Source organism: Mesoplodon bidens, assembly GCF_964165515.1.
Source record: "Mesoplodon bidens genome assembly, chromosome: 7".
NCBI classification, from domain to species: Eukaryota; Metazoa; Chordata; class Mammalia; order Artiodactyla; family Ziphiidae; genus Mesoplodon; species Mesoplodon bidens.
The window spans coordinates 104,410,052-104,425,693 of NC_138164.1; the positions used below are offsets into that span (position 1 = coordinate 104,410,052).

General features: G+C 53.3%; 2 protein-coding genes across 2 annotated transcripts in view; one reads left to right on the forward strand and one right to left on the reverse strand.

Annotated features, from left to right (window-relative positions):
• The window catches only part of P2RX3 (purinergic receptor P2X 3), a gene marked incomplete at its 5' end in the record, with an annotated part of 28,558 nt that extends 24,236 nt beyond the window's left edge, over positions 1 to 4,322 (forward strand). The window contains 4 exons of the mRNA XM_081239871.1: positions 1,509 to 1,602; positions 1,874 to 1,939; positions 2,522 to 2,599; positions 2,999 to 4,322. Of these exons, the coding sequence (XP_081095997.1) occupies positions 1,509 to 1,602; positions 1,874 to 1,939; positions 2,522 to 2,599; positions 2,999 to 3,112 (352 nt within the window). The 3' untranslated portion in view covers positions 3,113 to 4,322. The remainder of the gene's footprint in view (positions 1 to 1,508; positions 1,603 to 1,873; positions 1,940 to 2,521; positions 2,600 to 2,998) is intronic.
• Positions 4,323 to 9,054: 4,732 nt separating this feature from the next.
• Positions 9,055 to 13,360, reverse strand: LOC308619904 (proteoglycan 3-like). The gene is made up of 6 exons (XM_081239161.1): positions 13,343 to 13,360; positions 12,830 to 12,964; positions 12,068 to 12,381; positions 11,251 to 11,382; positions 10,314 to 10,425; positions 9,055 to 9,506 (listed from the first exon to the last, which is right to left on the reverse strand). The coding sequence occupies exons 2-6, from the start codon at positions 12,888 to 12,890 to the stop codon at positions 9,448 to 9,450; spliced, it is 678 nt and encodes a 225-aa protein (XP_081095287.1). The 5' UTR covers positions 12,891 to 12,964; positions 13,343 to 13,360; the 3' UTR covers positions 9,055 to 9,447.
• Between the last annotated feature and the right edge of the window lie 2,282 nt (positions 13,361 to 15,642).

Consider the following 15,642-nt stretch of genomic DNA (forward strand, 5'->3'; position numbering starts at 1 on the left):
TTGTGCTGGGAGAGGCCTGGGACTGGCCTGGGAATCTCTGGGGACTGGAAACACTGAAAGGGAGGCACCGAATGAGACCGATGTCGATGCCACACAGTTACGGAGGTTTCTGAGCTCGTTCTCGACCATCCTCCCCCTTAATCCTCACCACCTTCCTGGGATGCTGGCCTCAGGAGCCTGTGTTACAGCTTTGGGACAGTAGCCCAAAGAGATTGCACTTTGCTAATGTTAGAGTTTGGCCCGTGGTGGGCAGAGCCGTGTAAGGGGAAATGCCCTGGCTTTAGAAGCCAAAAGCCAAATGCAATTCGAATCCTTACTGACTGTGAGACTACAGGCGGGTCCCTTCACCCCACAGGCATCTTCCAAGTGGGGGTATGAACACCCACCTCACTGTGTTTGGTGAGAATTACCTGCGATCATTCTTCTCAGTCTCCAGCACGGTCCCTGGCAGCCAGCAGCCCAGGCAGAGAAGGTACAGGGGACAAATCCTTGAACTGGGGCAAATCCAGCACCAGGTCTCAGCCAGTTGGGTAACCTGGACCAGTCACTGAGCCCCTGGAGCCTCATTTGAGACACAGAGCAGCCACATCCCTACCCCACATGTGTGTGAGATGAGGTGTCTACAGGCCCTTGCTTAAACTGCTCTAGAAACTGCTCTAGAAATCAACGCGAGCATTTCCTGGGTGCTTACTTTGTTCCAGACACTGTTCTAAACCCCTGACACATGTGGTTTCGTTCCATTGTCATGGCAACCCTTTGAAGCGGGACTTCTGTATTATTCCCACTCACAAATGAGGAAATGGAGTATCAGAGAGGTTAAGCAACTGGCCCAAGTTGCACAGCTGACATGTGGCAGAACAAGGTTTTGAACCCAATAGGCTGAGAAGCCTGTGGAGAGAGGAGCCCCTGCCGGGCCCTGGGATACCCAAACAAAGAGAACTGAAGACGCTTGGAGTCCAGCTGGGCTCCAACTTTCATACACGTCAGAATCATTTAGGGAAATTATTTAAAAGACAGAGGGCTTCCCTGGTGGCGCAGTGGTTGAGAGTCCACCTGCCGATGCAGGGGATACGGGTTCGTGCCCCAGTCCAGGAGGATTCCACATGCCATGGAGCGGCTGGGCATGTGAGCCATGGCCACTGAGCCTGTGCATCTGGAGCCTGTGCTCCGCAACGGGAGAGGCCACAACAGTGACAGGCCTGCGTACCGCAAAAAAAAAAAAAAAAAAAACCACAATAAAAGACAGAGACCTGGGCTCTACCCACAGAGATGCTGATGCCATGGGTTCAGGGTGGGGCCTGGAAATCTGCCTTATTAACAAACCCCCAAGGTGATGCCTGTGCAGGGGTTCAGCTCACCACACAGGGAGGACCACGGCGGGTGTCCCACCAAACCATCAGTAAGGGTTGCTCGGTAGGTGAGGGTCATAGGGCTCTAGAGGCCCCTGGATTTTCAGGCAAGAGAGACAGGAGCCCACAGTGGGACCCACCTTCCCCTCTGGCCTCCAGGTTTGCCAAGTACTACAAGATGGAGAACGGCAGTGAGTACCGCACGCTTCTGAAGGCTTTTGGCATCCGCTTCGACGTGCTGGTGTATGGGAATGTGAGTGCTTGGGCCAGGCAGACACGGGGGATAGGGGAGGAAACCCGGACCCATCCTGGGCCCTAAAGAGGCTCCTCTGGGGGCAGGGTCCTGCCACTGACCAGCTCTGAGACCCTCGCTGGTCACATGTCCACAGCAGGTGAGGCCTGCTGATCCACCAAGAGCCCTCCTGGCTCCAGGGTCTCCCTGGCTGGGAGTCCAAGCTCCACGTCAGGCCTCACCCCGGCCCTGCTGGAGCTGTGCCCACCCACCCGGGTCTTTGCGCACACAGGCTGGCAAGTTTGACATCATTCCCACGATCATCAGCTCCGTGGCAGCCTTCACGTCTGTGGGAGTGGTGAGTGCAGCCCCTCTGGGTTCAGTCCGGAGGCCACTCAGGGTGCAGCCCGGGCTGGCAGGGTTTGGGCAAGCGGTGACCCTCTCCTTCCCAGACCGTGAGCCCAACCTCTCGCCCTCAACTCCCTGCTGGGCCAGCCTTTGCGTGAACATCTCCAGTCCTGGAGAGCTCACTCCCTCCATGGCAGCCCCCCCGCTGCTACAAAGTCCCCGTTTGCCACCGTGAAGGGGGGCAAGGAGACTCCAGGGTCCCCAGACCTGAGAGCCCGGTCGAGGAACAGAGCCCAGCTGGCAAGGTGGGGACAGAGCCCCGTCCCCAGGGACTTGGACTCCCGCGGTCCCTCTGCGTCTCCCACCAAGTCCTCCCTCTGCGCTCTGGTCTGGGCTCACCCCTGGAGCTGGGGAGGTGGGTTCTGGAGATATTCTGCAAAGCCCCTCGATGTTTTCCTAAGAGGAACCATCAGTCAGGTGTCTCTGGAGGACTCACCCCGACCCCGAGGGCAGTCCTGCCCGCTGCCCGGGCTTCCCGCCGCCCCGCTCCCACCCTGCGGCCCCTCTGAGCCGCCCTGCTCTCCTCCTCCAGGGGACTGTCCTCTGCGACATCATCCTGCTCAACTTCCTCAAGGGGGCCGACCAGTACAAAGCCAAGAAGTTTGAGGAGGTGAGTCGGGGGGGGGTGCACCCACGAGAGGAAGAGGGGAGCTGGACCCCAGACTCTCAGGGACCCACTTTCTGGGGGCCTCTGAAGGGGAGTTCATTGGGCCTCAGTGCGTACTGGGGATCCCGACAAGAGGGGGTCTGGCCAAGAGTGGGCTCTGTGGTCATCGTCCGCATCCACTCACGGTCCCCTCTTTGCTTCGGGGAGGGACAAATCCTGCTACTGGTTGGCTCAGGTCTGTTTGCCCTTGAGGTGCATGGGAAGAGTCTTGGGGTCACAGACTCGCTCTAGCTCCCTTATGACCGGGCTGTGAGCCCCAAAGGCTGAGTCTGTCCCACGGGGGCCCAGAGGAGGACCCTGCCCACAGTCAGAGCACGATCATGCCAGCCCTTCTGCCTGCAGGTGAACGAGACCACGCTGCAGGTCACGGCCTCGGCCAACCCGGTGTACCCCAGCGACCAGACCACAGAGGAGAAGCAGTCCACGGACTCAGGCGCCTACTCCATTGGCCACTAGGGCCTCTTCTGTGGGCCCCACTCTCACCCTTGGGCTCCAGGCCTCCCAACAGACGGTCCCACCTGGGCAAGGGGGGATGGGAGAGAGGAGAGGCTCTCATTTTTGCTGCTCACCCCTTGAGGCCACAGCCGGGACCAGGTGTCTGGCCCTCCCACTGCTCTACAGACAGGTCCTGTTCCCACTAAGACCTCAGTCTCACCTTCCCCCCTCGCCTCACCCCTCTGTGCTTCCCAGAACCCCCAGGGCAGTGGTACCTGAGTCATCCCCTTCCGAAAAGTAGAGCTAATAATAGGAATAGCTAGTGGCCACAAGGGCCTCCCAAATGCCAGGCACTTTCACACACATTATCTCATTTAATCCTTAGAATAATCCTACGAGGTAGATATTAGCTTCCCTATTTTGAAGATACACTGAGGCTCAGAGAGACTGAGTCGTTTGCCCCAGGCCACACAGCCAGGAAGCGAGAGAGCTGGGATTTGGACCCACGTCTGACTAACTCCACCGCCCACACCCCACAAGGAGAGAATGAACCCCCGGGGGCCGTCTGCCCTGCTGCTTCAGCCTCCTCCACCTTGACCATGATTCGTTTCAGCTTAGTCAAGAGTAAGCCCCATGCTGTCCCCAGGAACGCAGGCAGGCCCCGTTTTAGGGGAGATCAGTAGGACTGGGGTGCGGGGTCTCTCTCTGACATGGGTGGGTCCCAAATTCAGAAGGAAATAGGAGGCGTAACTGTCAGTGAATTTTTCCTTCCCTCACCCCAAGCGAGAGAAGAGACCATTCTCATTTTCTTGGGGACCTCCACGTGCTCATACATATTCCAGGCCCCTCACTCCGGGAGCCCAATTAGGCTCCCCCAGGGCGGGACAGGATTCCCCAACCTGGTGCCCTGTTCCAGGAAGTCAGCAGGTCTCCTCCAGCACATTGACGGAAAGGCCCGGTGAGACCCAGCGCCCGGCGAGCAGCCGGCTTGCAGGCCAGTCCCCGCGGGGCCCTGATGAGGTGGTCGGTCCTCTAATGTCAGAAACTAAAGGGGCTTTAGGAACCATCTTGTCTGATTCTCTTGTTTACAGATGAGCAGACTTAGGCCAGAGAGGGAAAATGACTCGTCCAGTGTCCCACAGTTAGTGGCACAAAGAGAAGCAGGTGTCCCGCCACTCAGGGAAGGAGGAAGGAACAGGCAGCTGGGAAGGCTGCTGAGAGCACGCCAAGCCCGCCCCGTCTTCCTTTGCCCCGACGCCCCCTCCCCTTCTGGGCTCTTCCACAGTGGAGGCCCAGAAATCTCACCAGGAGCAGATCCAGGTTTTATGAAGCCTGAAGCATATGCAATGTGGGTCATCTTTTAGGATCAGAAGGGGCTCAGGCAGGTGAGCGGCCGTGGAGTGTAAGTTTCACTAGCTTCGTGGTAAATCCCTTGGAAAGGTTGGCTCACAGGCCTGATCATGAGGTCTTAGCAGAGACGAGCTTAACTGTACATGGAGGGCTGGCCCCTCTACAGAAGGTGCAGGCAGCTTGGGGGGCAGTTCGGGAAGGCCCAACCCCTCTGATCCCCCACCCCAGGGAGAGAAGGGGTGAGATTACACCACATGAGGCCCATCACCACCTTCCCCACTCTGCCTTCACCCCCAGCCCCATCCTCAAGAGGATGGGGTAACACCTCCCCCTGGGTGGCCTAGGGAATCAGGCAGCATCTGGAGATCTGACCAGCAGAGACATCAGTGAAGACAGCGCTGAGCTCTCCCACCAGGAGCCCCGGTGAATCCAGCTCTCAGGAGGATGGGCTGAGGCTGGGGTCACAGGGATACTGTCTGAGGAGGAGACAGAGGCAGCTCCGTCCTGGGGGGACCCTTTCCTCCAGACTGGGGTGGTCCTCCTACGGGCGCATCAGCCCGTCCTGAGACTGCCAGCCCATCCCGAGCCTGAGCTTCTGTATGTGTGAGCCTGATGTTGTCTTCCCCGCGGCTGAACTAGGTTATGGCTCCCTGTGCAAGACTTAGGGCTGATCCCAGTAACTGACTCACCTCCGCTGCATCATGTGTACTCAGCACAGTCACCAACATAATCACGTGACCCCTCACACCAACCCTGGTAAGCTTGCTATGGTTTGTCGTTAATCCTAGAAATAGAAAAAGAAATTTGCAATATGTGGACATTTGACCTGAAACCCACGCTCATGCCTAACAGCGCAGCATCAAAGCTAACATTTAGTGATAACTCACCATCGCCAAGCAATCAGTTAAATGTGTGACAGGCATTGTCTCATTCAACCCTCATTTTATAGAAGAAACTGAGGCTGAGTAAGGTTTGAAAACTGAAGTGGTAGAGCTGGGACTTGAACCCAGACCGTTATGACTCCAGAGTCTGGGATCTTGACTTCTGGGCCATATCTGCCTGGGAATTTGTTGGCACCTTCTTTTCTATATGTGTTAGGCTAAAGCAGATTTTTGTGCAGTAACAAGTTAATTGTGAAACCTCAGGATTTAATACAACAACGTAGGTCAGTCAGCCCCTTCCACCTGGCAGCTATGCCATCTGAGATACATGGACCCCCAGATCACTGTGGCAAGGAAAGTGAGAACTGGAGGATCATGGACGATCATAGGGGATCATATAAAGGCCAGGTCTGGCCTTTGTATCACATCCAACCACATTGCACTGGCCAGACTCGGTATCATGCTGCAGAGCCCAGGTTGACTGCAAGGAATACTGGGGAATATAGTCTTCCTAGGTCCCCAGGAAGAGAAAACTGTGAGCACAGCACTCTCTGCTTCATTATCTCCTTTTTAATAGCTTTTCTTCTCCACAACCCCCCACCCATGCACGCTAACAGTTACACACATTTTTCCCTTCTGTGTTCCTCCTCACAAAACCTTGTTCTCGGCAAGTTACCAATCAATCTTCCAGGGTATTGATAGACAACACACTCAGGAGTTTCTTGTACTAAGAATATTTGCTTTTTAATCAAGGGCTTCAAGTCTGAAAGGCCTTAAGCAGCCAAAGGAATGAATATATAATGGTTGAACCGGAGGCCCACTAACAGACAGTACTGGATATTTGAAGGACATCTTTTCTACCCTGGCCTGCCTCAAGCAAGCTTCAGTCTGGAAGGGTCTGAGCACCACCCTACCCCGCCCCTTTCTCCTCCCTCCCTCTACCTCTGGCCTTGGCTGGCAGTGTATTTGGTTACTGGGATTAGCTAGAGCCCATTCCCCACCAAGGAGATAAGTGGAGGCTGATAAGAGGGGGCTTGCCATTCAGCAAGTGCCAGAAATACCAGTCCCAGAGCTACCTGTGCAGAGCTCATCCTTCCCACCCCCCACTGCTTCTGCTGCTTCTAGAAGTACAGCACCAAGATTAGCTTGTTGCAGTACACAATGCAGGGACTTGGGTAGGAGCCTGACCTCCAGGCAGCTCCCCTTCCATGCCCTTGGGGAGACTGACATGCTGTGATTAAGAGCTTCCTGACCCAATCTCTATCCAAGGCAGATGGACAGACCCCTCTACTGAGGACAGGCCTCTTCACCTAGAGGCAGTCCCCAGGGCCCAGCACTGGTGAGGTTCATAGCAATGTCAAGGCTCCTTCTCCTGCTGCCAGAGGCCTGCTCATGTTCAAGGGACTCAAGCCTGCTGCTTCGTCACCAGCCACTTCCCCTGGGGTTCTCCGATCCTGTCCTGCTCCATCAACTCCAGCATCTTTAGAAACAAAGCACATCTGGCAAAACTGGATTTTCTGTTCCAAAAACTCCACATCTGGTGGGAATGTAAATTGATACAACCACTATGGAAAACAGTATTGAGGTTCCTTAAAAAACTAAAAATAGAACTACCATATGACCCAGCAATCCCACTATTGGGCATATACCCTGAGAAAACCATAATTCAAAAAGAGTCATGTACCACGATGTTCATTGCGGCACTATTTACAATAGCCAGGACATGGGAGCAACCTATGTCCATTGACAGATGAATGGATAAAGAAGATGTGGCACCTATATACCATGGGATATTACTCGGCCATAAAAAGAAACAAAATTGAGTTATTTGTAGTGAGGTGGATGGACCTAGAGTCTGTCATACAGAGTGAAGTCAGAGAAAAACATATACCGTATTCTAACGCATATATATGGAATCTAAAAAAAAAAAGATGTAGACATAGAGAATGGACTTGAGGACACGGGGTGGGAGGGGGAAGCTGGGGCTAAGTGAAAGTAGTAGCGACATATATACACTACCGAATGTAAAATAATTAGCTAGTGGGAAGCAGCAGCATAGCACAGGGAGATCAGCTCGGTGCTTTACGATGACCTAGAGGGGTGGGATAGGGAGGGTGGGAGGGAGGCTCATGAGGGAGGGGATATGCGGACATATGTATGCATATGACTGATTCACTTTGGTGTACAACAGAAACTAACGCAGTACTGTGAAGCAGTTAAACTCCAATAAAGATCAATTTAAAAAAAAAACAACTCCACATTTCATCAGGTAGCTGTACAGATACACACACACATACATGCACAAAGGTAGACCTGTACACAGGTATGCTCAGACACACTGACATGTACACATACTCCCAAAGATACTGGCCAAAGACACAGCGGTACACACATATGTATGCATATACAGATTCAGGAGTATAAGGTACAAAGCTACACAGATACACACACTCAAAGATGGACACAGACATAAAGGCATATCCATAAATAGAGATGTATAAAACGTACGCACAACACATAAATACATGCTGACTCACGCACAGATTTATGCATATTTACAAATATAGATTCACATATACACAGGTATCCAAAGACTGACTCTTGTACACACCAAGATACGTATACACACGTGTATGTGTGCGCCCCCAGAAATACTTGTACATTCTCCCTGTGCCCCATGTAGAACTACACCCCCAAAGAAGTCTCTCTTTCTATCCCTCTCTCTCTCTCACAACCCGGGGCTCTCTGTCCTCTGAATACCCAGTTTCCAGTCTGAGTTTCTCGCTTCATCAAGCCCAGATCCTTCCTGGAGCCCAGCCTGGAGCAAAGTTAAGAGCAGCAACAGTGTTCTCTCTCAATGTCCCCAGGATGTGAGAAAATGGGAGAAGCAGAGGAGACCTGGGGCTGTAGAACCAGCATTGGAGCCACACAGCTACAGATGCCCTGACTTTGGGCCCAAGGCCCCGGGATGAGGGGCTTCCCTGGTGGCACAGTGGTTAAGAACCCGCCGGCCAATGCAGGGCACACGGGTTCGAGCCCTGGCCTGGGAAGATCCCACATGCCGCAGAGCAACTAAGCCCGTGCGCCACAACTACTGAGCCTGCGTTCTAGAGCTCGTGTGCCACAACTACTGAAGCCCACGCGCCTAGAGCCTGAGAAGCCCGCTCACCGCAACGAGGAGTAGCCCCTGCTCGCTGCAACCAGAGAAAGGCCTCGCGCAGCAACGAAGACCCAACTCAGCCAAAAATAATAATAAAAATAATAATAATATTTTTTTTTTAAAGGGCCCTGGGATGAGAGGCAGCTCCTTCCTGAGAATGCGGCCCCTCTAGGGAGGGGAGGTAGGCTGGGGACCGGGGAGGGGACGAAGGATTCGGGGTGCAGTGAGGAGGATAGCCACCCTCCTGGGAATGGGGTGGAGAACCATCTCAGAAGAAGTTGGGGCCTCTGAACTCACACACAGGTGGCTGGGAGAGTGGAAAATAGGGGCCATTGTCATAAGTGACACAGACACAGGTCTAGAGAAGCCGGCTGCCCCGACAGACTACTTTCTCTTCCCCGCTACGTGGTTAGCCCAGGTGGCACCTCAGTGGTCCATCCAATTCTTGAATCCGCCACAGAGCCTCCATTTTGGAAAGCCGCCACTCCCACCCCGCCCCGCACACTTTACTGAATCCAAACAGAGCAACAGGGTCAGTTCCCCACCCCCTCACCAAAGGAGTTCTTCCTCCCAGAACCTGGGGGAGGTGGGGCGCGCGGTGTGGAATCCTCGGAGCCGGAACGAGAAGGACCGCCGCCTGGTACGCACTCCGCCCCCAGGTGGCGCTGCAGACACACCCCGGGGCCCCGCCCCCGCCCCCGCCCCCCCCAATCCGGCGCCCTACTCCAACATCTTTTCCTTTCCTCAAAGTCCCACCCCACTCCCCACGAAACCGGAGTGAATGCTTCCAGGATTTTCCAACCCAGAGTCCAACTCCTCTAAAGTGCTCAATGAAGAAACAAGAGTCAGGAGATGCTGTGGGAAGTCTGGCTTTATGATCCGGAGAGGCTGGGGACAAGTGCCAAGGGTAGGACAGAGGCCACCAGGAGGGCGTGAAGGGAGGATCTCCGTGCCTCTGGCTTGGCTTAGAAGGCGCAGACGAAGGGCAGAGGTGTTTTGCATTGAGCTCGTCGCCAGTGACCCCCTAGCGGTAGAGAGCACAGTGATGTCAGCTGCCCACCTGCGTGTGTGGCCTGTGCTCCCTCCTCCCCTCCTCAGGCACCTCATATGTCACCTTTGCCTGCCGTAGTCATGATCCGATGGCCACAGGTTTCCCACACATCCGGACTAGCCATTGATCTCTTCCCTTGCAGAGGCAATGTGCTAAGTGCTTTATATGGACTATCGTTTAATCCTCACAATGACTCTCCAAGAGGTCAGTGCTGTCATCACTCCCGTTTCACAGATGAGGAAACTGAGGCTTAGTGGGAGTGAAAACTTGCCTGTGTCTCAGCTGGCAAGTGGCACAGCTGGGATGTGAATCTCGGCCATCTTACTCCAACCCATATGGTCCAGCCATTGTAATAAGTTCCCTCACATCTGGCAGCCATGCTGTTCAAAGCTGGCAAATTATGTCAGCCATCCTTAATGCCCGCATCTTCACCTCATGCCTCGTCCACACCTTACATTCACATCTGTTCCTCCCATCTGTCCCATATTCACTCCTTGTCGCCATCATATCAGAGGAAGGAAAGGAGCCCCCAGGCCCCGAGCCCAGCTTTGCCTGGGAGGATGGAGAGTCCCCATCTAGCCCCTGTACTGGGAGCCTCATCACCTGGTTTTGCTCTAAGGAATCCCTACATCTCAGCCCTGCTCACAGACAGGGACATTGGTTCTCCAGTTGGAGGGAGGGTGTGGGTTTGGGGAGGTGTGTTCAGGCAGCTCAAAGGGACATGTGTGGGAGTCCACCTTGCCACCCCTTCCCCTTGTCCTGGTGCCCGGCCCCCCTCACCTCTGTTGCTCAGGGCCACACAGTGGCCGCTCCCATTCCCAGGTTGTCCCGAGGCCCAGTGTACAAAATTCCAGGCACTGCCATCAGTCCAGTGAAATTTCTTCCACCAGAACTAGAGAAAAGAGAGGCTGGGTCAGAGGGCAGAGGTCCAGAGAGACAGACAGATTCTGGGTCTCCAGAAAGCCCACTGGGTATCCCTTCCTGAACACTGTATATATAATCTCCTCTCACTGACTACCTGCCTAGGATCCCGTTGAGACCCATCCCTGAGCGTTCGCAGGCAATGACAATGGAAGAGCAAACATCACTTCCGGCTATCACACAGAGTAGGCTTCCCCAACTTCACTGTGCACACAGATCTCCTAGGGATCTAGTGAAAAATGCGGATTCTGATTCAGGAGGTCTGGGGCGGGGCCCAAGATCGTGCATGTCTAATGAGCTACCCGGTGATGTTGATACTGCTGGTCCGTGAACCACACTTGAGTAGCAAATATAATGGCACTTATTTGTCCACAATCCCAAGGCCACTCTGAGAGAAGGACCCTACTTTAGAGATGAGGAAACTGAAATTTGGAGGCCGTCATTCAGCTAGTAAGGGACCAAACTAGATATAGAATCTATCTCCTGACGCCGGGAGTGTGCTGGTAAACGTGTAACAACCAGCTTTGGGGGAAGGTGAGAGGCTAGAGGGAAGAAAGAAACCTGATTTGTAATAATTGTCAATTTCCTTGGTGTAAATGCATCCACCATGGCAGATTTCAAGCTACAAGCATGAAGCCACTGAACATGGAGTTAGGAAGAGAAGCACTCAATCATCAGTTCTCCTAAGCCGGTATGAGCCAGCTTCAGCTGCTGGGATGAGGCTTTATGCCAGCAGGTGGTCCCTTGAGGCAATCAGAAAGACCTTCGTGTACCTGGGAGTTGGGCCCTCGCTTACCCAGCCCTTGATGAAGCCTCCGATCCAGACCTGTGCTTGGTTGATCCTACTGACCGAGACCTGAATGCGATAGTTGAAATTGGAGTTGTGGATGGAGACGAGGTTGCCTCGGTAGCACTGCCTGCATATACTCTGCAGAGAGAAGAGGTGGGGTAGAAAATTCACTGTATTCTCTCAAGTCCCTGAGTCTCCAGGAGAGACCCCCTCATCCCTTTCCAGGTCAGAAATCAGGGATCTATCGCCCCCCTGAATCCCGTCTCTTGTTCCTTTATTTGGTGTCAGGAACTTCTTGCAGAAAAGAATAATATTCAGAATAACTACAGCCACCATTTACTGAGAGTTTACAATGACCCAGGGACTATTCTAAATACTTTCCATGTATTATTTAAATCCTCTCCACAACTCCAACAGGTGGTACGGTACACCTCCATTTTACAAATTGAAGATACAGGAGCCCTGAAAGGTGAAGTGACTTGCCCAAATAAAATGGCTGGTGACAAGCAAAGCCAGGATTTAGCACAGGCATATCTTATACCAAAGCTTTTTATCTAAGCCAGTGGTTCTCAAAGTGCGGTCTCCTGACCAAAAATATCACCACCTGTGAATTTGTTATAAATGCAAACTCTTAAGCCCCAGACTTGCTAAATCAGAAATTGAGGAGATGGGACCCAGAAATCTGTGTTTTAATGAGATTTCTAGGAGACTCTGATGCATACTCGGCTTGGAGAACCATTGGTCCAAATGACAGGGGACAGAAGTTTGCCTCCACTCTTGTCTCCTCCACCTGGTCCCCCATAGTAACCTCCCTGCCATTTACCTGAGCTTCCCAAAACTTCCTCGGGGTCCGCACCAACATGAAGCGGAAGGTCTTGCACCCAGGACCGCCTGGAAGCTGAATTGTGTCCTCTTCCTTAGGGCACTGCAAATCCTTGTCTAGGGCAGCTGGGTCTGACTCCATGGCCCCCTCATCCTCAAACGCATCTTGATAGCTGGAAGCCACAGCGTCCTCTTCCTCCGACTCAAGCACTCCATAATTCAGGGCCAGCTCTCCCTCCTGTTCCCCCGAACCTTCCAGATCCTGGCTCAGGTCAGCCTGTGTCTCTCTGCTGCCCAGATGGGAGGCATCATTCTCTGGAAAGAAGAGAAGAGGTAACCTGCCCTCAGGCCGGGCTCTCTGTTCTTGCAGGACCACGGACAGCTCTGATGGCCCCACTCAGCCTTCCGAGGGACGCCATCTGGAACCAAGACTGGAAGGATCCCTTGGGGGTTGGGCAAGCCAGAATTCTTGCATCACACACCCAAAGGCATGAGAACCTGGCTGACACCACAGGTGGGGTATTTTGGGAGTGGGAGGCAGCACCTGTGAGAAGCCCTCATCTTCACAGGTGGGTGTTTTTCCTTGCAGAAGAGCCCTGACGGAAAGTTCAGGTCACAGTTCTGAGTCCAGGAGAAATCTAACTAGAGGTGGGCTGGGTCAGCTGAAGAGGGGAGGCTGTGGCCCTGGCTCACAAGAGCAAAAACAGATGCAGGAAAGAAGAGAAAAGAGAAAAATGGATGAGGGCGGAAGGGGAGGACTTACCCAGATACAGAGCAGAAACTGTCCCCAGCAGGACAAGAGGCAGAAGCAGGAGGCATTTCATATCCCCTCAGTCTTGTGACAGGGACACAGCTTCACCTTTCCTCCTTGGGGACTTCTCACGTGTCTGCACGGCCCCTGGCACACAGTGGAGATGTAGTGTTTGCTTCACTGGTGGATTAAAGGGCAAACTAGAGAGCTTCCTTCTCCCCCCGTGAACAGACCCTGAGCTGGAGAGTCAAGAAAAGAACAGGGGGTTGTCAGCTCAAGTACAAAAGACCCTTTATCCTGAGAGCTCCATCACTGCTCCCTGGGGCAGCACTTAGCTCAGATGCTAGCCGCCATGGGAACAGGTCTGCTCACATTGAGGGCCAATTTCACTCACACTGGGGGTGAAAGGGGAAGGATAGTGGCCATAATGGTCCTAAGGACAGGCCTCCAGGGTGTTTGCCATATAGGGTCCTGCTTCCCCCAGCCCTGGCCCTCTCCTTCCCGGGCAGCCGAGGGAGCACTTACGTCCTCAGAGTCTGGAGCCTCCACTCGCAGTGCCTCTGGCTCCTGGGTGCCAGAGGCAACCCTTATACTGGGCTTTTGGGGAAGTGGGAAGAAGCCAGGACGATTGCCCCAGGCTTGGGCTGGTGGGGGCGGTGGGGGGGACAGTGGAGCTGATAAGAGGTTTGCTCTGTCCTCCCACCCTTGGGCCCTGCTCTCTGCTGGGACATCAGGGACCTGACTCCTGCCATATGCAGGTGCCCAAACATCCTTGTATGCTCGAGAAAGCCCCAGATGACTACTGTCCAGGCATGATTATCAGCACCCCTAAAGGGTCCCAGTCTGAACAATACTCTTTAGCCCCAGGAGCAGTCTTCCTCTGGTCAATATTCCAGCAAATGAAGTGGAGAATCCCAGGGAGAGGGAGACCACAGGAGAGGAGGTGGGAGATGAAGGGGAGACTCAGCCCTTCTGAGCTCTTATCTAGACCAAGTACGTTATGTGCATTGCATCCTTGAAAGCTCACCTTCCTAACCTCAGTCCCATGAAAATGTATGATTAGCCCTACTGCACAGATGTGAAAAATGAGATTCAGAGAGGGAAAGTGACTTGCCAAGGTTATGCAGGAAGTGGGGGAACTGGGATTTCTAAGTCTTTGGGGCTCCCAACATTCTCTACCCACCCCATCTCTCTCTCTCTCTCTCTCTTTCTCCCACCCTCCCTCCTTCACTCTCTTCCTCTCTCCTTCTCCCTCTCCCACCCTCCCTCCTTCACTCTCTTCCTCTCTCTCTCCTTCTCCCTCTCCATCTCTTTCTTATCTTTAATATGTGAAAAACTTATGCTCCTTCCTTTATGCTGTGGCTCTAGATCAAGTTTCTCAACCCTTGCACTGTTACTATTTGGAGTCAAATCATTCTTTGTTGAAGGTTGGGGGAGGGGCTGTCCTGTGTCTTGTAGAAAGTTTAGCAGCATCTCTGGGTCTCTACCCACTAGATGTCAACCGTGCCTCCCCAGATCATGTCACTCAGAAATGTCTCCACACATTTTCAAATGTCCTCTGGAAAGAAGAAGTACCCCTGTTGAGGATCACTGATCTAGAACATGCTATTTTGTCCAACCTTGAGGCATATCTTTCTGGTGGGGAGGCAGCAGCTGGAATGGAAACCTTCCTGCAGAGTCATTCAGATGCTCTGTGGGCCAGCCTCCCCACACCACCCCGACTCCCCATCTCCCACCAGCCCTCTTTCATGACCAAGGTCAAGACTAAGGGGAAGGCACTTGCCTCAGTTGCAAAATTTAAGGGGACGCTAAAGAACTCAGTAGTCAAGATAAATAAATATTTAATGCCATCTTTCTTAAAAATCAGAATCGATGTAAAGCTACCATGATGAACAAAACGTCAAAATATTAATCAACCAAGTTCCAGCCACATTCACTGCAATCCAAGGAGAGGCCAGCAAGTGCTGAGCCTTGATTTTGCCAGACATCACTGCCAAGAGCTTGGGGCCCTGTCAGGGTGGGTGACTCCACTCTGTGATATCCTAGCTGGGCAGTGCATATTTGTTCCTTGGATTCCAGCCCAGCCCTCCAGCGCTCAGGGCATCAGGGACAGGTCACCCAGAGGGTGAAAAGGCCTGGATTCCTTCCACTCCTCTGCCCTCTCAGGGGACCTACAAATGGAGAAGTATCTGAGTGGTCACTTCTGGGCCTGAATTCAGAGTAACGGTCTCGGCTGTTATCTCCCTGGCCCAACGGACGCAACCCTCAGCTTATCTACCTGACTTGGCGGTTGATTGTCTAATTCCAGGGCCCAAAAGCCTGGTCTCCAGAGTTCAAGCAGGAGACTTCCTTAGCTGGGGAGGGGTGGAAAACTAGCCCCCCTCCCCATTATTCTCCCCAGTCCTGGGGCCCAGGCCAGGGGCCTCATTTCACTCAGTGGTTGGGATGAGCAATAAGGTTGGTTACTCCCGTTAGCCAGCACCACGATAAGCTTTACAAGCGTTGTTTCATTTAAACGTCCCTGTATTACACATTAGGAAACGGCATCTCAGAGAACTTAAATAAGTTACCCAAGATTACACAGCAAGTCAGAGACAGGCCTAAACCAAGACCTTTCGGCTCCCTAGTCACCCCCACGCCTGCCTTCCCTCTACTTCCTCTCTCTGGCCTGCCTCTCCCCGGGGTTGACCTTGGGCAAAGACATCCCAGGGACTTCAGGGCCCTGCTCAGTCACCACGGTGATGTCTGATGTAAAACTGGAAATAACTCTATTTTTTTTTTTTTTTTTTTTGGCCATGCCGTGCAGCATGTAGGATTTTAGTTCC